This window comes from Macrobrachium nipponense, chromosome 1, assembly GCF_015104395.2.
Source record: "Macrobrachium nipponense isolate FS-2020 chromosome 1, ASM1510439v2, whole genome shotgun sequence".
Taxonomy (NCBI): Eukaryota; Metazoa; Arthropoda; class Malacostraca; order Decapoda; family Palaemonidae; genus Macrobrachium; species Macrobrachium nipponense.
This window is the reverse complement of record NC_087200.1, coordinates 81,784,742-81,811,677: the sequence shown is the minus strand read 5'-3', so window position 1 is coordinate 81,811,677 and position 26,936 is coordinate 81,784,742. Positions and strand designations below refer to the sequence as shown.

The following is a 26,936-nucleotide window of genomic DNA, read 5'->3' as shown; positions in this document are numbered from 1 at the left end:
TGTCACATTAGTAGAAAATATATACTAAACATCGAAGGTGGGCTTTCTTTGCACAACACACACCAAGAAACCTTTCACTGATTGTAAAATGTCGTTCAACTGCGACTGTACAATACAGTGTAAGTCCTTTCAATATTGTACAAGTCAATCTAACCTTAACATTTACTCTTAGCTGTTTTTATATACTTATTTGGAAAAGTAAGCATCCCGTGAACATTTACCCTAAAAATAACAGGCAGTAAAACTTCAGAATAAACACAAAATCTTGAATACCGTATGCAATGATATAGAGAGCGGTAGAGCGTAAGATGAAACTAAAATTAGAAAAAAAATCCTAACCTGGATAAGCGAAATAAAAAAGTAAAATAGTAAACAATCGTCCAACTAATTATTATCGTAAACGAAGAATCCAGCTGTTCTAAGTTTCTGTTATAGGTCTATAACTCAAGATTCAATATTCACCGAAAGTGAATCGTGTTAATTTCTATTCTTAAAAAATGTAGGTACTTTTTTCATGTTGCCACGTCGATTTTATTAAAAAATTAACTGCAGTTTTGTTCCACACTAATATCTTGTAATTCTAAAACTAAAGTCACCCGACACATGTTGAATAATAATATAATAATGTAACGTAGTACGTCAAAATGACTAGCTATGTTTCGTCCCTTTTAACTCTACTGAAGACGGGTGGTATGTCAATACCTGCGCCGCTGAGGCAGGAGCGCCTCAAAACCATTACCGCCCAGAGTAAAATACTACCAGGAACACCGCCAGAAATATCTTCCTAGGAGGGAACTTCTAAGAGGACTGACTTTATGAAATCCTTTCACACGATGCAAAAGCGACGCTACTTAAGTATCATATTCGATATGGGACCCTGAAAGGATGCTGGTCTGGTGAAGGAAGGAGAAGCGTCCCTGACGGTCATTTGGAACATTTGTTGGTGTGAAAAGTGAGGAGAACAATAATCCCGTTAACGAGGTTTAAGTAGCGGAGGACAAGAGCGCCCACAAAAGAAAAGAGCAGAAATCGCAGCATCATCCTTTATACACCGCTCCCATGATGACATATCCCCCTCGACCCATCGTCATCATCTCCCCCACGTCACTCCTCCCCGTCTACTCCCCCACCCCCGTTCATCCCCAACATCTGCTGGCTTCCAAAAGTTCACAGTCTCTCTCTCTCTCTCTCTCTCTCTCTCTCTCTCTCTCTCTGTGTGTGTGTGTGTGTGTGTGTGTGTTGTGTGTGTGCGTGTGTGCGTTTGATTTAGATATAAAACAATTTAGGTTGAGGTTCCCATTTCTTAGAAAACCTTGCAGTAACACTCATCAAGTGGACTTTATAGCTTTACATTCTTATTATCATTTGTACTAAAAGAATGAAATGACAAGGAAAAGGAAGCTTATAGGAGTTTTAGAACTTGGGAAAAAAAAACGATTCAGGCGAGAACTCAGTTGTAAAATACAGTAGCGAAGCTGTTTCCTTTCGTTGCATTCTTGACTAGAAATTCCAAAATATCATACTGCAACTTTAAAGAAACGTTTACCTGGTAATGCAAAATGAAAATGAATTATAGTGCTGTTAACAATACCAACTCAAAAAGAAGCAATGAAAAATAGTAAGATTACTTCTAAATTACAAATAAAGACGGTGAAAACAAAGTTAAAACCGCTAAGGAAATGTGTATTACTAAATATCATTCAAAAGCCTAAAAGCTACACTCAAGCGAGACATCAGATTCCTTCCTTCTAGAACTGGGGATTAGAGAATGACTTGATAAAAGTCAACGTCCTATTGACCAAGTTATCTACAGAAGGCTTTACACGTAATTACAACTAGAGACAATAGCTCCGTAAGAATCTTAAAGACAAAGCCAATTTTCAAGAACCAATTTATAAATTTCATGCAATATATATATCTAGTAAGCCACTCATATCTAGACTTCGTCAGACAATGCTAATGACTGAAAGACAATTACTCTAAAGGATTATATAGGCGATGTCAATTTCGAACGGAATTGATTCTGAAATGATTTTACTTTAAAATTGATTCTGAAATGAATTTACTTTAAGTGACAGTTTCAAGAGATTCTAACAAGCAGTGCCAAGGCTCTACAGGCAAAATAAATTCCCTTGGCAAGTATCTCATGCGTAATCAAAACGCTAACCCATTCCAAAACAAAAATCTTCCGAACAGACTATAATTCGGAAAAATGCAAAAACGATTTGAACGTCACACGTCAGTAATTCTGGGAGTAATAATGATTACATCACACCATAATATGCTAAGTCAAACTTTCCTTGAGTCGAGATACAACCTAGTTATTACGCCTTTTTATTTTTATGTCTTATACCTGTCTCAATATGTATGGTGGGTTTTACAACGTTTAAAGAACTGCTGAGTGCTCCCAGTGGTGTCTAAGGCTATCATCAGCAAATGATCTTCAAAATAAAGGTAATCAAAAGGAAAAGGCCTCATACCCCAATAGAAGGTTGCAATTACATCCATTTGTCGCTCTTCAAAAAAGGAAAAATCCCACGTTCAATTCTATGGTATAAAATTAACATGTTCACATGTATTCCCTTAAAATAGCTTGTATTGTGCAAAAATAACTCGTTCACCTGTATTTCCTAAAAATAGCCGGTCCATCTGTATTGCGTAAAAAGAACACATTCACCTGCATTTCCTAAATATAGCCGGTTCGCCTGTATGGCTAAAAATAACTAGTTCCCCTGTATTGTGTAAAAATATCATATTCACCATATTGTGTAAAAATATCATATTCACCATATTGTGTAAAAATATCAAATTTACCTGTATTATCTAAAAAATAACTCGTTCATCTGCACTGTGTAGTAATCGCTCGTTCACAAGAAGAGTGTAAAAATACGTAGTACGTTCACCCGCAGTGTGTAAAAATAGCAAGTTCATCCACAAGTGGGTAAAAATAGCACGTTCACCCGCAGTGTGTAAAATAGCACCTTCACCCGCAGTGTGTAAAAATAACTCGTTCACCCGCGTAGTGTAAAAATAGGTTTACCTCTTTAATCAAAGAAGATCTCTAAAAACCACTATTAACAGAGATGCAGTTATCTAATTGGCAAAGATGACGCACACACACGGAGGTATGACCAGAATGTATGATGATAAAGCAGTAGTGGTCAATGAAATCATCTTCTTGGGTGTTATTTGGCTTCGTCATGCAATAGAAGAAGATAAGAAGTGCAGAGTAATGTAGGGACAGGTCCTTTACAGGATAAGCATACAGGTCTTTAAAAAGTAGTACACTGACCCTGTTACGGGAGAATTCATGACGAAACAGCTGAAACTGAAATGAATGACACGCACCACCTGAAGTACAATAATTATACGAGCATAATGCACATTTCTACCAGTGTTTTCACATGCCATAGACAATAGTCAGACGCGTCATGTTACGGCTCTCAGTTGCGATGAGAAATGACTTCATGTACAGATGACCGATGCAAGCCCATGCAATTGACCAACTGCTCCAAGCCAACCGGGCGCACTCTACCAGAAACAGTATCATCGCCTGGCCACGGTGGCCTACTTTATGACCCTGACTGGGGGATCTTCGGTCAACATCAGCTAACGAGACATATGAGCTGACTCAGCAATCTCTGGTATCACATTTAATAATCACATCCTTCCGCCTCCAATGGCTTGCACGATGGGTACAAAAAGTGGTTCAGGTTTTAAACGCCATGCCCTCCACTGACCTCAGCAATGAATGAAGTATCTGATTGTTAGTCGACTGTAGTATTCGCATCCAAGGCAAACAAAAGTGACAAAATTCATCACAAAACGCAGTTTCTCGTTGGACGAGAGGTTTTCGCGCTCGGCTACTAATCCGGTGGTCCGAAGTTCGATTCTCGGCTCGGCCAACGCGGAATCAGAGGAACTTATTTCTGGTGAAAGAAATTAATTTCTCGATATAATGTGGTTCGGATCCCACAATAAGCTGTAGGTCTCGTTGCTGGGTGACCAATTGGTTCCTAGCACGGTAAAAATATTTGATCCTTCGGCCAAGCCCTAGGAGAGCTGTTCATCAGCTCAGTGGTCTGGTAAAACTAAGATATACTTAACTTGACCATCACAAAACTTGTGAGTTCCATATATATATATATATATATATATATATATATATATATATATATATATATATATATATATATATATATATATTATATATATATATATATATAATAAAAAGAACTTAATTTAGATCATAAGGTTGCTTTCCTTTGGAAATATTTGTGGAAATTCTTGAAAAGCCGACTTATTGATGTTGGTGGAAATTCCATGGCGGTAAAATATATGTTTGGGTAAATTTTGGTTTCTTAACTGATTTCTTGAGTAGCCGCTCAGATGACTCCCAATTGACGTCTAACGCTGTTTCGGAACAATTTTGGGTCTTTGGTTGCAGTAAGGAGTAACCAGATCATTCAAGTCCGTCCGAATTATCATTAATGATAGGAAGCAACGTTCGGCCATTCTCTCTACCCACTCGCACCCGTCCACGCACCCACTACACCCTACGCCCTCTCCTCTCTCTCTCTCTCGCTCTCTCTCTCTCTATCTCTCTCTCTCTCACACGGACCTTCTTGGATGGTCCCCAAGCTCGTTGCCTACTTCCTCCCATTACCTGCCTTCTTTCTGAAGGCAGGTAATGGAGAGTAGTATAATATTATATATATATATATATATATCTATATATATATATATATATATATAGATATATAATTATATATATATATATATATAGCATATATATATATATATATATATATACATATATATTATATGAGATAGAGAGAGAGAGAGAGAGAAAGAACCGGATGCCAGGATGAGAGTATGATGGCCACAGATCTGGGAATGTTGGGTCAATATCCGGTGAAGGAGGCGCAGCGACACCACTTCAGAAAGAAGGCAGGTAATGGGAGGAAGTAGGCAACGAGCTTGGGGACCATCCAAGAAGGTCCGTGTGTGAGAGAGAGAGAGAGAGAGAGAGAGAGAGAGAGAGAGAGAGAGAGGGCGTGGGTGTAGTGGGTGCGTGGACGGGTGCGAGTGGGTGAGAGAATGGCCGAACGTTGCTTCCTTATCATTAATGATAATTCGGACGGACTTGAATGATCTGGTTACTCCTTACTGCAACCAAAGACCCAAAATTGTTCCGAAACAGCGTTAGACGTCAATTGGGAGTCATCTGAGCGGCTACTCAAGAAATCAGTTAAGAAACCAAAATTTACCCAAACATATATTTTACCGCCATGGAATTTCCACCAACATCAATAAGTCGGCTTTTCAAGAATTTCCACAAATATTTCCAAAGGAAAGCAACCTTATGATCTAAATTAAGTTCTTTTTATTGAACAACAACTCAATCATTATAATGGTCATGATCATGATATATCATGCATCAAATATTCTCATGAAAGTAACCAGAAACGAAGCCCTGTGTGAGGCAAGACAACCATATTCAAGAACCGAAACCTAGAACTTGTCTTTCTCGACGTAATACTGCTTGGAAGACTTCCACGATTTTATAGTAAATGAAGGAATGAACATTATGGACTTCTCAAAAATAAGAAGCAAGCACTAAGTATACAGGCACCCAAATAGAGAATGGTACTGACGTATATTGCTTCAGTATGCAGACTTGTACCGAGGGGGGAGGGGGGTGGTCGGGGATCGAACATCCCCCCTCCCCCCCAAATTGCTGGAAGTTCATATTTTCTGACTCCTTTTCACTGAACAAAGTAATAAATAATATTTTTTTTTTGTTAAGTCAAAGTATATATCAAAACTACAAATAAAGTAATATGCATGATATTGTTAACATAAATGAATCAATCAATAAAACTGAAGAAATATTCTTGAATTTCAGTGCAAACTTTCAACATTATAAGTAAAATTCTGTTAACCGAAGTCAGTACTTTGAATAACACCTAATCGGATAGAGGGGCATAGACCACATTCCCAATTGTTTTTCTTAATATAACTAAAATAAAATTTTCAAATATTTCATCTTGTATAAACCTATATATGCAATGACATTAATAGAAGAAAAAGTCGTTTTGACAAAAACGAGCCCCCCCCCCCATAAAAAAAAAAAAAAACTCTGGGTACGGGCCTGGTATGCACTAATAAGTCTCAGTATGATGGCTGCTGGTTTGGAAGAGGGACAAAGACAACCATTCTACCTGACTCTGGCAATTTATTTCCGTTCACATCATGAGCACTAATGCTCGAAGGAGCCAGATACATCAAGTAGCTACGATGGTCCGAATCCTAAGACCCATTAACGAGAAAGGAAAACCGTCGCTGTAGCACCACAGTCTGGAAGATGAGGATCCAGGAAAGTTGGTAACATCCCTTAAGATTAACCAGATGCTACTTTGGCACAATTCAGTACAAAGAGCAAAACCTGTATAATTTCCACTTTTCACGTTATGAAATTTGGGAGACGAACGAAACACCCAAACAGATTTGAACACGTCGGCAATCATGTTTCTAAAGCTACCTTGGGTAAAACTGGTAAAAATTAAAATGGAACTACAAAATCATAATAGCGTACTGTACGCATATTAACCATCAAGATCTATTCGGGTTATCATTCTGACGATCGTCATACTTAGAGTAAGTCCTATATTATGTAATAAATCCGCACAAACAACTGCCTTCGGTTAAAAAAGTTGTAAACTTTATTGATTGTAATAAAAGTTTAATACTTTTTAACTCATTATGTATAAATGGCTATGTATATATACGCCAATTTAGTCTGACATATATGCACACGCAGTGCATATATATATATATATATATATATATATATATATATATATATATATATATTATATATACATATATACATAACATATACACATGTATATATATATATATGTGTGTGTGTGTGTGTATGTATAATCGCGAAATCTAAATCACCTACTACACTCAGTCAACACCAACAAAACTTACAGCCGATAATTAAACGTCCGCCGCCGGGAAAAACATCATAAATAGTCGGCATATAATCATAAAAAAACTATTTCTATACTAAGCGCATGGTGAATTGTCAGTCGACTATACGGAAGGAATTCTTGAATGTTTTGGACGATTGAACGAACGCGCTCAGGAAGATAATGAAAATAGAACTAATGCCGATTCAATTAAAAGTAAATTCGACACTACGCCATCGATTTACACTACTTCCAACCACCAATAACTTTGTAAAGTTAATACATGAGAAACAAAAACTTATACGGCAACTTAATAATAATATAGTAATAATAATAACAATAAAAATACTACAAATAATATTAAAACCTGAGCAGTAAAACAGGAGAGCAAATGAGGAATGGGCAAGACTTAGAGAGCCCGACGATCCTCCTATCGCCTGAAGGCACAACGCTTGGCTCCTCCTACACTGGCACTCGAGGGGCGTGGTTTGAAGACTTCTCGCAATAGAGGCCATCTAGGTAGTGCCATCTTTGTCTTCCAGCTGTACGATAACTTCGTTCCAACTCCATAGTCACTTACAGTAACATGGTACTGTGATGGTCGGCAAATGACCACTGTTCACCCATGGATACGCACACACGCTTACATGTGCAGAGATTTGCAGACACAGGCTCACAATAAGCAAAGATAAGCTCTCTCTCTCTCTCTCTCTCTCTCTCTCTCTCTTGTTGACACCGCACGCTCGCCTCTATGTCAGCCGAACATAAAGAATCCTAATCACTTAAACTACCAAGTTCCAGTGCAGTCTTCCACAAGATCACTGCCTACAGGTCCCATCCAGCCAGTAAATCAGACCCATAGATTCTTCACCAGCACCTCCTCACACAAATCCAGACTGGCCCAATCGTGGTCGCAGAAGTCCTCTTGGATGGTAGCACACTCACCTCTAACAACATTTATCAGAAGAATTAACGTGGGATACCTTAAGCACACAAAAGTTCAAGGTCTCGGTAGACTCCTCTGCTGCATTCTTTCCATTAAATAAATACGGTCGACGAAAACACTGCCCGAATCTTTCCTAAGCAGCCACACGAGATACGACAGATCTTACGTATAATAATAGGATCTTATCCTTTCGTACCTTATTCGAAATCGAATGTTGATACACGAAATTTTCACACACTGTTGTGCACAGACTGAAAAAAAAAAAAATACAAATAAAAACGCTCAATGTAATGGCTGAAGGCCATTCTCTCTCTCTCTCTCTCTCTCTCTCTCTCTCTCTCTCTCTCTCTCTCTCTCTCTCTCTTAAAACGTCTCCTTCGATGAAGATATATCTCTAAAATCATCAATGCCTGGAAGGATGTTTTTGACATGATTAGATTCTTTTTCCCTTTCAGCTTTAGCTTAATATGGCGGGGACAGAATGTGCAAGTCATGGATGAAGGGGACAATAAGAGTTTGAGACAACCTTGAATGTGGAAATGACATGAACGAGGGACCAATCTATCCCTCCTCTCTTCTTCGTGTCCTCCACCTCATCCTCCTTTATTTACCCTTATACTCCCCAACAATCTTAACACACAAACCTTCTTACGTGTGTGTATGTATGTATGTATGTATGTATGTATGTATGTATGTATGTAGTATGTATGATGTCTGTAAGTATGTATCTATATATATATATATATATATATATATGTATGTATGTATATATTATAGTTTGTGCGTGCGCGCGTGTGATTAAACCAAGGATTAAACGAGACAGACAGAATTTGTTACAAACATAATTTCACCCAACTCAGGAGTTTTTAAATGTTTTTTATTTTATTTTATTTTACTCACACAAAGTATGGTAAGTATTACTGGTTCCAGTTCTGAGTAATTCCCCTATATGATGTTCTGATTCTAATCTTCGTACGAACTGTTCAATTATGGCTAGTTAAAACACGGATCCACTAAACGACTCTCAATAACTTTACGTCAATTAATAGCGTTTCTTATATTGGTAAACTTGGGGTTTTATTAATAGCGTTTCGTATGTTGGTAAACTTGGGATTTTATTGTTTTAATTTTATCCCGTTGTAGTTGAATTTGTAAAATGCAGGCCTTTTTAATGCTACGTAATTCGTCTTTGGTCGACCGTAAGAATCAGTTATAACACATGCAGGAAGGGAAGGGTGTACACGAGTTATAGTTTTATCAAAGGTTTAAAGGATTTTTAAACAGACTATAAAAATTCACTGCTGTAATAGGTAGATATTCTTGTCACCAACCTTTTGTCCTTACAATTAGAAATAATATATTCAATTCATCTGCATAAAAAAATGCCACGGTGAAGGTACTAAGTCATTTTTATGTGAAAAACATTTAAAACAATCTTAATGTTGGTCCTCTAGCATATGAACTACAGTCATACTCAATAGGCATATATCATTTTTCTAGGATTAATCTTTAAAAAAAAAAAATAGAAATAAAAAGTGCAAGACTAAATCACTGTCATCTTTAAAACGTTAACAAATGATTTCATAATCAGAATCATTTCTGATACGAGAGGTCAAATGCGTCGAAGTTGTATTTGGTCCGGGTGTCCCAGTAAATGCTAAGTAGTAGACTGACATAGAGGTGTTAAAATTCTGAGCCGACTGGTGAACCGATACATTCTCCACGGGTCGTACAGCACCGTTTTTCACTGATTTTACTAGCTCCTTCGGCTACCTAGATTTAAAAAGATTCATCCATGAAATTGTTGGTTGGGTGTGGCACTCATTTACATTTCTTTTATCACGCACTATGTAGAACATGATTTGATACCCACATTTGGAGCCCTGGTTTCTCTCCCCTGGTGAAGACAAGCAAATGTAATAGCCAGTCAGGGGGTTTCTTGGACCTAAATACATCTTGAGAAATATATACCTCTTTTATTATTTATATTTCTTTTTTTTAGATGGAAAAATAATGATCACGGACATTTAAAATTCAACTCTTGGAAATTAACATCTATCATTTTACAGCTCTGAGTGTATTTAGATTTTTATGAACATATTCTTTATGAAATTTCCTTACCACATCAACTGGGAAAAGTAATCATAAAATTTACAAAGAGGACATAAAACCACCCTTTAAAAAGTGGACGAATTTGTAAAAGAAAAAAAAATGGACAAAGCAGAATCCTTATTGAAAGTAGAACAGCAACCAAGGGATAAATACTCCATCATCATAAACAAGTAATAATTATCTCATTATCTTGGAAAGAAATCTTAATAAAAGTTAAAAAATCCTGGAAGTTGCCCAGTAAGATTTAGAACAAAAACACTAACTGGCGAATCCCGTCAGTTATACTAGTTACACAACGTATGTCTCACAATACTTTTTCTAGCATCAACCACGTCATCGGTCATTGCACGCTAACAATGCTATTTATTAGTTATATTACTTTTACAAAGAATTAATTTGGCCGAACAATTTGCTCACCTTATAGTAGCATTCAAAGAACCTTATCTAGTCTCGTAACGACGCTGAACAAAAGCCATATAGTTTAATTCCCCAGATGACCTTTGACTCTATGCGGATTCTGGAATAAATGAACCCTATTTGTGGACTCGAATGGGTCAACGGTTTTGGTTTTCTACAGGCTCACCATAGTCTCAGAGAATTACTTTTCATCTGATATAATTTATAGATATAATACATTACGACTGACTATGACCTTCCCTACAAAGTTGGCACCAGTTACACAATCTCACATAAACAAAAACGGGTTGGTATATGCCACCCCACCCCCTCCCCGCCCAACAAGAAGTTCATTCTCCGCCAAGTCAGTGTAAGAAACTGCGACATTTTTTGCAGATGCAGAAAAACCGATATAAATCTACAGCTAAGCAGATTCAGACTTACTATTTTACCACCGAACTGATCAAAGATATCCTAAAATGTATACTATGTAAGCACGAGCATGATGGCAGCAATGTGGCTTTTGGTGCATTAAACGTCGTATAAGATCTTTCCTGTACATTTCATCAAAACTTCACACAGTTTTTTTTCTTTTACAAGGAAAGTCCAGTTTTCCAGTATTTTAATACAGTAATTTTTTCTATAAGAAAAACGTACAAAATTTTTAAAGCAATTTTACTACCTGACAAGAGAGAAATTACAGCATAATACAAAAGAATTTCACTTATCACTTAACCATTCTCAATTCCGATCGCAACTGCGTCCATATTAACAGTTTCATCATGTTTGCACATAGAACAATTACAGGCTTCAAGGAGTTTTTGTTCTTTTCCCGGTGATGACATTTTTTTGGGGGATTTCATCTCCTAACAAGGTAGCAATTCTAAAAAAAGGTTGAAGATGCCAACATATCCTTCGGGAATTTAGGCAAAAAATCTACACCACTTTCTTTCATGTATAAAATCAATATGGGTTTTTACTTTTCGTGGTACTTTGGGACTTTTCGTGGAACTGGGTCTAATAGTTATATCTTACTATGATGTTAACCCGCAGCTAACTCGTTGTTTTATTCGTAATGCTTTACAGGATTTTACGAATCTATTTGATACTGTTTTAGCAATATACTGTTTAAGAAAAGAAGATAGCACGAGGATAAACTCAAAGAAATGGAAATGAAAAAATTTATTTTGTGGAAACGTTAATAAAAGAATTTTCCTTTCGAAGACGAAAGTGAAACATAAAAAATTCCATATGCGCAGAGAGAGAGAGAGAGAGAGAGAGAGAGAGAGAGAGAGAGAGAGAGAGAGAGAGAGAGAGAGAGAGAGAGAGAAATTCTGCTTTTGATTTATTGAAATTTATTTAGTATTAATAAATCAACAAGAAAATGATTGGTAACTCAAGCGTGAATAATTAGATCGAGATAGTGTAATGACGCAACCCAATCCTTATTAAGTCAATATACTGTAGAAGTTCCACTCCATTATGCACCTGGCGATTTCTTAGAATTCCTTCATTCAGGTAACAAGCAAAACTCAACTATTTCCATGCAGGCTACACAGTTGCTGTGCCCGGTTCTCTGACAATCAAGTACAAATCGTAAGTTAACTACGAAGAAGAAAATGGGAACGAGGAAAAACATTGTACAGACTGTAAAGTATACCTTGTCATTTAATCAATGCATTTGAAACATGCTTGTACGTTGTTTTTCCTTATATAAAAACAGCTGGAATGCCAAACACCCCTTTAAAAAAAAAGGGATCAGCAAAGTATATCCCAGTTTTCCCACACGCGATCGACGGAAAAGCAAATAAGACTTACTTCGGGAGTCTACCTACCACTACATTACCTCAGATGATAGTTATCGTCATTCTCGTCGACGAATATTCAAGGTTATCTAAAATAAAAATTAAAAAAAAACTGGCAGCAAAAAATCGAGTGGTTGAATCCAACTGTGGATCGAGATAAGGGCGATGAACTCACTTCATACAACGTTTATATACCGTATCATAAAATATGCATACAAATATATAATAAATATATAATATATATATATAATATATACATATATATATATAATATATATATATATATATAAATATATATATATATATAATATATAATATATATAATATATATATATATATATATAATATTATCTGATATATATATCTATATATAGAATATATATATATATATAATATATATAGATAATATATACTATATATATATATATATATATATATATATATATATATATATATATATAATGTTATCCAATCAGGTTGCAACCTACAGCAATCGAAACTACAAGATGAATGCTTTTCTACTCACATCTATAGCGGCATAATTCCAAATAATCCGTTTTAAACAGGAATCACAGCCCCTCTTGTTGGAGAGACTAATGACCCAAACATGGGGACTAGCTCAGCAATACACCGTTCCCCTAACAGGTGGTGGCACCTCCTTTAACCGCTGAATCAAGGATAAAACTTTTGTAGGATATTTTTTGTTTATCAGCGGTGCATTGACCCCTACACTACAAAGTTGCTCCGTTATCCTTCATGAGCTCTCGCGCTTGTTGCTTATTGAGGCCCTTCAATTCCAACAGCTCTTGCATCCCATCTAACCCAAAAATATCAGGTCCACCTCTCTCCTCATTTCCAGTTCTGTCAAATTATACAAATTTTTCATTCGGCAGCGATTTTCTCTACGTGACTAAACCAGTCTCAACACTTTTCACCTAAACAAAGTTTCCAACTGTAATCCTTGACGTATTTCTACATTTCATCGTGACATATTAATATCTTTATCACTAACCCAATTAACAATTACATTTCACTTTCATAATCCCATCTTAATACATATACCCAATTTATGTTAATTTTGTTCACATAAAAGAAGGTAACTTAGGTAGCGAACGCTTTTTGACAGGTTCCGACTGATCTCAACCCTGAATATTACCAAACAGGAACAACCCCTTCATTATTTATCAGAGACAGTTGTTCAGCCCAATATATAAGTATATTAACTAAACTTGTATGAACTTTGCTTATCTTCCTGAGTTGGGGAGAAGTTAAACTAAAATCAACGCGCCTTATGTGGTTATATTTTTCTGTTTTCATGCCACTGTCCCAAAATGTTATATACCGAATAGAATGGTCAATCGGTTCATTAGATTAAATTGTACTCCGCATTCAGGATGCCAAGTCCGTGTAGGAGATAGCTACTCACAAAACAATCACCTGAGTCCGCATCTTTCGTTGTTCATCTGGCAAACTTCATATCTAAATACATAGCTCAAGGTTACGGTTTGGCTGTTATTGAGCATTAAATAATCAGCGAGACTGTCTATCAGTGACACAAATTAAGTTATTAAAGTTTTTTTTTTCTTTTTTTGGGGGGGCACCACAAATCAAAGCGGTCTTCGGAGAGATATATAAAAGGTTATAAAGTTTTCCTTTGAAAGATAATTCATACATTTCCAATTAAGCCGTATGTGATTTGTAATTTCTAAGCGCTTGAGTAGCCAAATTTAAACTGAAAAGGGATTGGATGAGCGTGCCAGGGGCGATTTCAAATTAGTGAACTTCATTCTTGGTGGCGTCATTTGCTGTATTCTTAATGAACATCTTGCAAGGGTTGAAAATGGGTAACTGGGTACTTTGACAAGATATGCCTTTTCACACATTACACAACCATATAAGTATATATATATAATATATATATATATATATATATATATATATATATATATATATATATATATATGTGTGTGTGTGTGTGTGTGTGTATGCATATATTATATATATATATATATATATAGATATATATATATATATAAATTTAATGTATAATTCACAGATATGAAAAAAAGAGAGATGCTAAAGACTTTGGAACATGTCTTTGTTAAACGAAATTTACTGGGAATGGAAAGTAATCAAGATGATAAAACTGATTAATATCTGAATGGGAACAATACACGTCTGGGTAAAAAATGAAAAGAAAACTCAGCAGTAAATGAACAAACGAAGATAATGAGGTGAAGGACATAAGAATAAAAGCTATGAACTCTGCTAATCAGAGTGCCAAGACTGTCAAATGAAATGGCAGAATGAGAGAATGTATAACATTTACCGTAGAAAGATATGATGCATTTGCTCCTTTGAAGAAGAAGAAGAAAAAAAACTGTAGACTCCAATATTCTCGATACATGCAAACTCCTTCCAGACAGCTAAGTACAAATGCATTCTTTTCAAGAAATAGAGGATGAAGTAGTTGAGATGACAAACTAGTGTACGAGAATAAGAAGTAAAACTGAAAGTGAGGACGGCAGCAGTGTGTGATTCAAGATGAGATTGCGGATTAGATTACACAAACCATGCAAGAATCAGCAAACGAAAACACGAAGAGGAACTGGGAAGGGAAAATAAGAGAGTAAATCAGATAAACTGGGATTAATAATAATAATAATTTACAAATCGTGACACTGGTAACACTAATCGAGATTAAAAGGTTGTTGCAAATAGCAATGTGCTCCTTCGAGAGTACTTTTTTTTAAATTCATTTAAACATGCGTTTTATATATATATATATATATATATATATATATATATATATATACACACACACACACACACACACATATATATATATATATATTATATCTATATATATATATATATATATATATAATTATATATATATATATATATATATACAAAAAACACACACACACACACACACACACACACACACACACTATAATATATATATATATATTATAATATATATATATATATATATATATATATATATATATATGTCTGTGTGTATGTATGCGTGTACGTATGTATTTATGCAAGTACAAAGATGGGGGTATGGCGAAGAGTTGCCAATGTACCATACGTTAATGTCCAGAGCGACCTTGAAGTCGTGTAAACTTCAGAGATGATCTCAACCGATACCCAGTCATTCCGGAATGGAAGGGGCAGTGACTGCATGACGCGCTCATGCATCCTACTTATCCGCAACAAGATTAAAAACTCTAATTTACATAGGAAGTCCCAGTATCGCCAGTGCGACAAATATTGATGACATCTTGATGACTTCAACATCATTATTTAGATGCAAAGACCCTGTAACAACACTCAACATGTAGGCATCTTATCTTGATGAATTAATTACATACACTGAATGCTAACTACAAATAACTACTCGAATATAACTAGTACATCCACTCAAATAAAATGGGATAATTATTCATTATAAATGCTATCAATTACAGTAAATGGCAAAGCTCTTCTTCATAACGTGTTATGGAAAGAATATCCACTGACTAACAAATAAAATTTTCATGTATACGTTAGTGGTATTGCTTAACAATCAAGACTACGAGGATATGAAAACCTCTAACTGTTAATTTTAAGACAATAAACGAATGCCTGGTGCATTACGTCATATCCTTACAGAATTGTTTCACCAACCCACGACAGAGGACGAAATACTATTTGGTTCCATGACCAATTTCAAAATCACCTTTTTCTCTCGTCACAAAATGAACATATGAGAGAGAGAGAGAGAGAGAGAGAGAGAGAGAGAGAGAGAGAGAATTTTTGTTTTGTTTGTTTGTATGGTGTTTTTACGTTACATGGAACCAGTGGTTATTCAGCAACGGGACCAACGGCTTTACGTGACTTCCGAACCACGTCGAGAGTGAACTATCACCAGAAATACACATCTCTCACTCCTCAATGGAATGGCCGAGAATCGAACCCGCGACCACCGAGGTGGGAAGCAAAAACCAAACCAATCACGCCACTGAGGCGCTCAGAGAGAGAGAGAGAAAATCAGTATTATTTTTTTCTATGAAGTGTAGAACGTGAAAAGTCCCGATACAATGGAACAAACCAAATCTAAAACAATGTTATAGACTGCATACACAAAGAAAAAAAAGAACGAATAAATCTTTAAGAAGTTTCTGAAGTAGAGTAAACGTTCTCAAATGTTTGCAAAACATCTCATCACGTTAAGAAATTATATATATCAAGTTAATAAATAAAACCCTTAAGGGAAACTACAGAAAAGCTTTATGTCCAGTTGATGAGGTAATATGAGATGGAGATGGCTTGGACATGTCCTTCACCACCCGGGGAGGAAGGTTGAAAGACCCTATTGCACTTGAATGATAACTATAAGTCAGAACACGCTTGGACATGAGTGGAGATCTAAGGAAAAAAAAAAAAAACACACACACACACACACATGCGTGGTGGAATTTCACAGAAGCCCATTGCACCTGAAGATGAATTATTTCAGAATTTAGTCTACTTGTCAATCAACACTTCCAAGATATATACATATGTAATGGGCATATTATTGAAATAATAGTCTCACATGAAGTTTAATATACAATTACTTTGAAAGGATTATGAAAGAAATTGAAAGTAAACAAGAAAAATCATTAAACTGTTATAAGATATACGACACAGAAATGGTGCAAATAACAGAGTGCAAAGAATCCAAAACATCCAGGGAATACAGTGATCCTGAGCCTTCAATTCCCTTGCCACTAACTAATTTAGTTGCATATCCCTTGATAATGGTGAATTATCTAAACCAATTTCTCTTGCAACAACTGGAAGGTATGAAAGTCAACTCTAAAAACATACCCCTCTCAACATTTAAAATCAGACTTTACCAATAATCCCATAAAAAGTTAATCTCTATACTTTCAAGTACAATTTTCTATCTGTCTCTCACTCTCTCTCTCTCTATGGACGTTCATTTAAAAAAGATATTTCTGGATAGTGAAGAAATTATAAGAGGCCAGTACCCATACCAATTCAGTGTGTAGTAAATGCCGTTTTGAAGAAAAAGACATGGAGAGACAAAAAAGGAATTTACCTGGTCATGTTGTGACCTGGGCGACTTCCCCAGCACCAGGAGGTCTCGGAGGAGGGAAGGCGAGGGTTTAGTAGGAAGGCCGCTGCCGCTGCTGCTACTGCTCGTGCCAGAACCTGCAGGCAAGGTGACACCGGCGGCTCCGCAACCTTCAATACAAGAGGGAGTGACAGAGCGAAAGGCACTCCCCTCGGAGGGTACTACGCACCTCTCATCTATTTCTGTAAGGTGACGCTGGTCTTCGGGGAGGCCTTCAAGGCTCTGACACCTCTCCTCATGGAGGAGACGGCGCGGGGAAGCCTCGTGTCTCGGGGTGAGGGAGGAAGCGTCCGTGCTACAAGGGGATGTCGTGCCCACGGGATATCTCACTAATGTCGAGATGGAGGGCAACGGTGTGCCCGGTTGAGGCAGTGGGGAAAACGCTTCTGCCGGAGGAGGGGGAGGAGGGGAACTGAGCAGTCCCTGTGGAGGACTGACGGCTACACTAGGAGAGGGACATGTCACGTGTTCGGATAAGGCAGAGTCACTAGGGCTCAACGGGTGCGGGGCACCAGCAGCAGGAAATCGAGCAACCTGGGCAGTTTGTGGATACGTGAGTTCCCCAGTTTCGGAGTCTCTATAGTGCGGGACGGCTGTCACTGCTTGTGCTTGAGATTTAGGACTTAGAAAATCTTTGAGAAATCCCCAATCGTCGGTCACATCGTCAGTGAGACTGAGCATTCCTCTGAAATGGGCTGCCACCACATCCAACTCGCTGCCCTCTTTTGCAGTGTAGGTGGGCGGTCCGAGGCCGACCACACCACCCAAACCCTCGCCTCCCCCTCCACCTCCTCCTCCTCCCCCTCCGCCAACAGCCCCGTCAATTTCCTTCTCCCCTCCAGCAGGAACGTTAGTGGTGGCGATCTGGGTGGTGGCACCCAGAGCCTCATGTATTCTCTCCACACTGCGCTCCACGGTTCCAAAGCTTCCTCCTCGCCCTGGCGCTACCCGCTGGCCCGGCCCCCACTCAAATGATTCTAGGCATTAATGATGATGCGGCCGTTTGCCCTGCAATGCCACTTTTGGGGCTCAGCAGCTCATGAGATCTCTCACAGTCTTTCAGCCGTAGTACCTATTCTTAACTGAAACGAGTAAGACGCTTTTCCGGTCATTAACTAAGGGCTACTTAAGAATATATCACCATAATTTATGCGAAATAGTTTAAACGGCACCAGAAGATAAATGATCAGTCATAAGCAAATTTCTGTAACAACAAAAAAACACAAGAAATAAGATAAAACGAATGATGCACACCTGAAACTTGATGCAAAACAAATCACAATGCCTGCATAATAACTAACTCGGATACTCATTGCTTCCCTCCATGGCGCCATGATCTTAAAACATGTATGAACACATAAAACTTTAATAAATAAAACATTGCCATTACACTTGATACTTGTACACAAACATTAAAATACGAAATTTCGGAAGAACTTCACGATACATATTTTAGGAAAGTGTAATTGTAATTGTAAATGGCCTCCACGTTTGTTCTAGCAAATTATTCGCTTTCGTATATGATTCGGACAGCGCGTGTAGAGACAGATCACACTGCAGTTCACTCATGCTGAATCACTACCACATACACAGTTAAATGTGTCACTTTGCTGGCGACACTTTTCTCATCAAACGAGAAAGTTCAGTCAGTTACGGAGAAAACATCAAAAGAGATTAATGTCATAAGAGAAGAAACAGCGCGTAAGAACTCTTCACCGCTGTTCCTTAGAAGTGAGGACTATGGAGAGAGAGAGAGAGAGAGAGAGAGAGAGAGAGAGAGAGAGAGAGAGAGAGAGAGAAACTGGGGAGAAAGTGGCCAAGAGGCAAATCTACGGAGACGCGGGGGTCAGGAAGGGCTGTGCCGCTGATGAAGAGAAGTGAAGAATGTGCAAGCATGAGATGCATGTTGAATAAGATTGATTGCGCTCACACGATGAACATTAAAGCTCAATGGATTATGTGTAGGTTACGGATAAAAAAAAATGGCACAGCGTATTGATGTGTAAAGAAGTCGCATCTTTAAAAGGATCTTTACATTTAATCTAATTACAGTAGCTTGGTTCCTTGTATTCAGCTTGTTTGTGATTTGTCTGCAATAAGTTAATGACGTGTGTTTATGACATGCTTTACTGCAGTATGGACGCACATGTATTAAATAACCATCAAGTAAACAATTAGGGCCCAAAAGTTATCACAGACAAATATATAGTTACAGAAAGACGCAGTTTTCCAGATCATTGAAAACTACGATTGCACAAGCTAACCTACATTACTTGAATTATTTCAAGTTGTTTTTCGTTTCAAGTATGTAGATTTGATAAGAGTTCCCGTTGGAATTACGTAGCACAGTCAAAAATAAAGCCCAACGGTTATTAAAATTAATTCTATTATCCTTACTACATACAGGGAATTTAGGAAAACAACCAAACTGTTGGAAAATGACTGAAAAGTGACTTTCCCCAGATGTTTCATGACGAGGAAATATGGTTCAGCGATTAAAACCACTTTTCCCGGTTGTTTGTGGGCAATTAACAGTCAATTAATGTTGATACTGGAAGGTCTATCTGATAGTTTTCTGCTATGGAAAGGTAATCACGCTACTACTATAATTTACCTCATAACAACCATACTGGTTTCCCAAGAAACTTCCCGAAGAGTCAAATATGTTCACATGTTCAAATGCTGTAATTGTACAAGCAAGAAAATCTTAAACATCACTGCTTAAAACTGCCATAAAATGTCTCATGAAGAATATTTTGTGAAAAAAAGAAAAAAAAGGAAAAAAAACACTCAATATGATATAATCATTCCCTATCATCGGTAAAGAACATGACATCTATTCATTAAAGGCTTTCTGTTTAAACATTATCATTACTATAGCCGTGACTAAATGCGCATAACACTATGTCAGTGTCACTGTAATGTGTAATTAATAACGATACTGTAATTAACTTCACTCATCCATCTTCAAACACATTAACATACGCACAAAGATGCTTGTCTACAGTATTTCCAAAAGTATTTCGTGATAGCAATGAACAACGCTACTAATCTTTGTCTGCAATCAGTTGCTACAGTTGACAACATGCTTGCTGTGAAAATGCAAAATAAAACTGCCGATTGAAAAGCCAGTTCAACTTCAATAAGAAAACAATACAAAGACTGGTAAAGAAGGCGAAATAAAACACAGTGACTGAACATCTTAATACTTGATGAAGTTAATAAAGCACTAGGAAGTGCCAGGCATTTCTCACACTTACGACTGTTGATGATGCTCGTACGTCAAATGGCATCGCGGCGATAATGGTCATATGAAACACGCCGTGCTCTAAGAAATCCCGCCAAGGAACTTGCTCGCTTAGTTACGGTCAGACACAAATACGTAGCAACGAATAAGGCCTTCATGCTGCGAGGCATTTTCAATGGCAACTCCGTGAAAACAGAAACTATTGCAAGATTCGCACGAAGAAGCTGACGGATAGAACGCCCCTCTCATAACAACACTATTTTGAAACTGGACTCTGGCCGATAGTAACCTGAATGACGCTCAAGATAAAACCAACAACTCCCAATCTTTATCAGCTTTATCATTAGTCTTTATCTGAAAAGAGAGAATGAGTGAGAGTGAGAAGTAAAGAAAGCGACCATCGCCATACCATCAACATGGTAGACGCACCTTGTTTCTATCAAAAAATGACGCAAAGTATATAAGCAGTTGTTATCTATCCTGCCAAAGTAAAATTGGAAATGATACTATAAATGAAGTAAAATCTTACTGAATATTTACATCAAATATTTTTTCGACAACACGCGCTCCCTGCTAGCCCTACTCCCCAAGGAAACGACGGAACACGCATGACTCAAAATTCAAGCCTCGCTTATCAGGCTGAATATTGTACTTTTGTTCTCTGCAGCGTATAATCGGCGCCAACAGCATCACTTTAGGCCTTTTACTCAATATCCCTTCACTTCGGTCTCTTATTTATCTGTCCAACGCCAACTTTACATTAATCTAATAATAATAATAATAATAATAATAATAATAATAATAATAATAATAATAATAATAATAATAATAATAATAATAATAATAATAATAATAATAATAATAATAATAATAATAAGTTCACTGTCCGGGTTTTAAACGCATTTCTTGATTTAGGGATTTAGTAAATTCTCATTTGAGTGATTTTTCATGCTTGGGGAAAATTATATATTTTTCTAAGGAAAGATATTAATGCATCCGCGATGCTGTTACTACAAAAGTAAAAGTACGTGAATTCACCACTACATACCCTTATTTAGTTTAGTTCCTAAAATTCACTTTGCGTATACAACACACTGCTGTTAAGAGAGAGAGAGAGAGAGAGAGAAGAGAGAGAGAGAGAGAGAGAGAGAGAGAGAGAGACCACTGCTCAATAACTATAATAAATCTTTTGTGCAAATCGAGCAACTTATTTCATCGTTCGTCTATCCTTGTATCTATCTTGCTCTCCCTGCAATCTAAAGAAAATATAATCAGTATTATTAATAATAATAAAAACATATATCTGCAAAGAATGATAAACATCACTAAGTCAATGACTTTTAATATTTGACGGTATATCAATACATTCAATTTCACACATTCTTTTTCGCCGTGTAATCTTTTTCGCCGTGTAATAATATCATAATATTTAATAAACATATGGCCAGTGTTTACAACGTTTCCCATATAAATAATAATGGAATTGATATCACGAGCTATATATCTTTAGGTTTGCTATCGCTGGGAATGGTGTTTTCTGCCTATACATTAACAGCATCGAAGTTGATTTTTTTTTTTTAAGACTAAATTACTTTAAGTGACGGTTTCCTTTTTCCCAACATTTAGGCCACTGAGACCACCGTGTAAGGATATCCTGCTTGGCCATCTCCCGTAAGCTTAATTTTAAACTGGGAATGTTGTCTATCCACCTTCAGTGCCTGTAAAGCTAAACTTAGTGCTTGCAAGTCAGCACCCACAACGTTCTCATTGCCCAACGCCACATGTCGGTCATACCATTTTCTTCGACTGAAACAGGGCCAATGTTATGGATGCTGAGGTTTGTGAGTTTAAGAGCGGATAAACATCATCCCTGATGCCTTGCCACATTGATTTTCAACTATACATTCTCCCTAACTGCGTATCCGATCCGGGACAAATGATGGTAATATACGAGAGGGTTGAGACTGCAAGTCCCGACCCTTGTGATTCTACGAATGTAGGTACTCTCATCTTCAATAATACGAATCGGAGGTGAATGGTGGAGGACACTGGCTGGAGGATGGAATGTCTATCGTTGTTACGTAGAGAAAAAAAAATAGTTCGATACTTTTCCTCCCTCGTCTATGAGTTGCCTATCAAACGTGGCCACTTTACGGATATTATTAAATTCTAGTAATTACAATTATGTAACCTTAATTAAGAAACTCAACAATGAGGTTTAATAACAAGTCATACCAATTAATGAAAAAATTTTAAATTAAACAAAAAGAACACGAAACCCCAGTCACGTTTAAAATTAGGCCATTTTTAATTGCAAAAAAATAAATACATAAATAAACGGGTGAGAGAATAATCAATGAATGCAAAACCAGATATTTGCATCCAGTAATGTATATTCAATGATTGCTAATTCTGAGAGCCATTTAACCATGAAATCAGAGTCAGAAATCAAATATGACGCAATTATCCGTTGCCGTAATAATACCACTGAACAATCTTGGATCTGTGCAACTCTGACATTCTCTGCATTTCATATATGCAAATTAAAGCATATTATACAGACCAAACCTTCATACTGAACGAATTTAGAAGGATGCTTAACATTTTCTAAGTGAATTTAATTCTATATATCTTTCTCTCTTTTCCCTGTTCCAGAGATCATTGTATATTCTATAAGGTATTTGCATAAAGCATTACGAAAAATTATTATTATTATTATTATTATTATTATTATATTATTATTATTATTATTATTATTATTATTATTATTATTATTATTAACTAAACGACTGGGCCATATTTCATTCTAAAACAAAAAGCCAAAAATTCAGCTAGTTTGAAAAAGGTCACCTAATGGAATTTTGAAAGTCATCATTACCTGCAATAAATTAGATCTTGAGTCATTTCAAGTTGTTATTATTTCCGTATATCTAGGAAAGAGCCCGCTGGCTTATATTGCCAAAAGAACCAACGAAACCTGTATTTAATTCAAATTAACTGAAAAACATTTCACGAGCCTGTACTCAATTCAACATCACCTGAGAATACTTCTGAATTAGTATTCGTTCTGTATAAACATAAAATACATTTCCTGAATGTTTATTCACTCCAGTTAGCTGGAAATCCAATCCAGTCTGTATCCATTTCATATTCAAATGAAAATACGTTTACTTACTGAACCTGTATTAATTTCACCTCAACTAATAATTTATTGCATAATCTATTTCGATTTCATAATCAACCGAAACTAGATTCCCTGATTCTGTATTCATTTCATTTTCAACTGAAAATATATTTCCTTTCTCATGAAAACGCTTATTGCAACGTACTGTTTTAATCTCTGGTTTATGATAAGTCCATAAGCTGATTTTTCTCGATAAATGCTTTGTGTAAAAAAAGAAAAATACGCATGGCGGACAGGAAAAGCTTGCAATTAGTACATAAATAAAGACCAGATCTGTATATAAAAATAATATACAATTTGTCAGAGAAAAACGTTACTTACGGACTTGTATAAAATAACATTGTGATTCTATTGCCAAAAAATGTGTGATTTATAAGAAACAAACTCGTCTTACTTAGCAAATGACTAGATTTGCGCTGAAAAAAAAACTTCATAACTTGAGTAGAGAAAAAAATCGATTTTATAATAAAACGTGATTGCAAAGGGAAATCCCGATTCGTGAAAGCAGGTGACTTACTTGGAAAATATTTTCACTAAGAAGTTAAAAGCTGACTTCTGCCAAAGTGATTAACAATGGGAAATTACACAACACCTTGATACTTTTCTTAAGGTTAATCGAAAACTCTTATGAAAAGAGAGGCCTCTGAATAATCTCTGAGCACTTATCGAAAACAGCAACAATTATGTAAATCTTAATACGTGGTTTCATCTGGAAAGCAAAGACGTAGACGCGCGTGCGAGCGCGCATGTAAATTGCGTGAGTAGAAATGCATCACATCCTTGATGCAGTGCGTTATAATCTCGCAAAAGAAGAAAAAAATATGCCTTTTTTTCTTGAGATCGAAAGACTGGAATGTGGAACACGCTAAGATTCCCAGACAAAAAAAAAGGGGGAAAAAGTTAATTAGTCAAGAGATTCGCGTTCTTTAAGTCTCTTCCAAAGCCTTTAATTTCATGCGCATCTTAACGAGGTTTCCTACGACAATAAGTCGAGGTTACCCAAGATTGTGGTGCCGAGGCTGATAATAGTGTCTCTCTCTCTCTCTCTCTCTCTCTCTCTCTCTCTCTCTCTCTCTCTCTCCAGATGAGAGGTTGGTAGAATACCTTCAAGGCATAACCTTCAAATTACCAAACCCTATCACTCGAAGTTGCTGCGAATGGCAGCGAGAAAAACTACTGGAAAATCCAAAGGATACCACAAAAGAAAACAAAAAGCCAGAACACCTTCTATGGATGATGGAACGACGCAAAATGGGAGGGTACTTCTTTCGATTAACTTATAGAGACACTATGCAAACACATAAACCTTCTTTAAGTTTGTCATATGCTCGTGTACGATACTAAGCAACATCACTTGTATGTGCAAGATAATTAGGTATGAATATCGACTGATAATAGACTGGAACGAAGCAGAGAGAGAGAGAGAGAGAGAGAGAGAGAGAGAGAGAGAGAGAATACCACACACCCAATTGGCATCCAAGGAGGCAATGCAGTTTGTCTTACATGTTCAAGTTTCTGAATATTCTATGCGAATAATAAGAAATATTTCGCAAAAGAAACCTGTCTGTCCCATATACTATTATCCACCCTCCTCGGGTTAAAGTCTGGAGCCTAGGGAAATCTAATACCATATTCTTTGAACTTCCTACGGCAATTGGCCAAGCAACGAGCAAGCCTTGCCATAAATTATTTCCTAGCAATATATTATGTAGTCTCTCTCTCTCTCTCTCTCTCTCTCTCTCTCTCTCTCTCTCTCTCTCTCTCTCTCTCATCTTCACGGACTTCGGCTCCTAATGCTGATGGAATCCCACAAGACTTTATCGTACCTCTTTTTGCTGTTACTGATTTTCCTACCTTGAATCTCATCTTCAGTCTGTATCCTTATTCTAATTGTTCCGTTTCTAACCCCCACCCCTTTTTTTTTTTTTTTTATCAAACCCCTTTCTGAAGCTTCCATTTCACTTCACTTAATTTTATATCAAACTTCTGCAACGGTTATCACAGAATGTCCAACTCGGCTAGAAAACTTACCGAAACAACCATCCTTCGCTTAAATCGAACGTGGCTTCCTTCATAACTTCGGCCAAAATTCAAAATTTTCGGCGCCTCTGACTAATGTAACGTTGTGTTATTAACTAGGCACCCCGTGTTTTCTCCTGAACAGTATTCCTAATTCTACGTGGAACTTCTTCGGCCTTTATTAAGCAAAAGTACCAGTATCCTACAAACGAAGGCTATTCGACTATTGCTATTGGGCAGCTTAAACGCAGTATTATATTACATACTTCTTGTAAATGCTAACATAGTATCGTTTTCCTTTTCCTTCCTCTCAATGCAGTCCACTTTGACTGAAAACTTCCCTACAAACCAAGTACGCTAAAGAAAGTCCTTACGAATCCACTTTGCTACCCAAAACCTAAATTTCTTGATCGAGTTTCAGGACTTTCCAATGCATTCAAGTCTACAAGATTCCTTTTAATGACGGAGAAAGCTAAGTTGCAACATTAGCTTCATATTCGTACATTTATGCAGTATTATACTATGCGTCAATACTGCAATAAGCGTAAGTGCAAACCAGTAAGAACACTATTCCCAGCAGGCAAAAGTCCCCTCTGAAAACATTCCGCATTACGATTCATAACTTTTGAAAGAAGAAACAAACACTGTCGAACACTCATCTAACAGCGAGAATGACAAGATTCAAGATTTTTCTCTTCCTCCCCTTTTCACATTGCTTGTGTATGAGCTTTACGACGGCATAAGTACCGGGTACTGGCCAGGCTACTGGAAATATAATTGCTTCTTGAGAATCTTCCATCTGTTGCGTCACATGTCATAGACAGAAAATGGAACAGACGGTGATTACAGTCGGGTTCACCATATTTGTACAAACTCATCAATATAAGTGTTCGCCATTTCACTTTAGTTTCATGCAACTGTCTCCGTGAAAACATGGTACTATAATACCCAAATTGGTATCAAGTATCAAGTACTACTATACTTATTTTCGCAATGAATATATTTCAGCACTGTAGATAATTATAGTATTGAAACTGATCTGTAATATATTTAAGTATATAGAAGGGTTTGCTCAATTACGTATATGTCTGAAGAACTAAACCTGCTATATAA

At 36.8% G+C, this 26,936-nt stretch overlaps 1 protein-coding gene across 5 annotated transcripts in view; it reads right to left on the bottom strand.

The window, feature by feature from the left end:
- LOC135219410 (endoplasmic reticulum membrane sensor NFE2L1-like) overlaps positions 1-26,936 on the bottom strand; it is a 565,440-nt gene that overhangs the window by 194,024 nt on the left and 344,480 nt on the right. Inside the window, exon 1 of one of the 5 annotated variants that reach the window (XM_064256166.1) lies at positions 17,338-18,128. The exons of the other annotated variants lie outside the window; for them this stretch is intronic. Coding sequence (XP_064112236.1) covers positions 17,338-18,054 — 717 coding nt within the window. The 5' untranslated portion in view covers positions 18,055-18,128. Of the gene's footprint in view, positions 1-17,337; positions 18,129-26,936 lie in introns of those variants that run through there. 5 annotated transcript variants of the gene reach the window in all.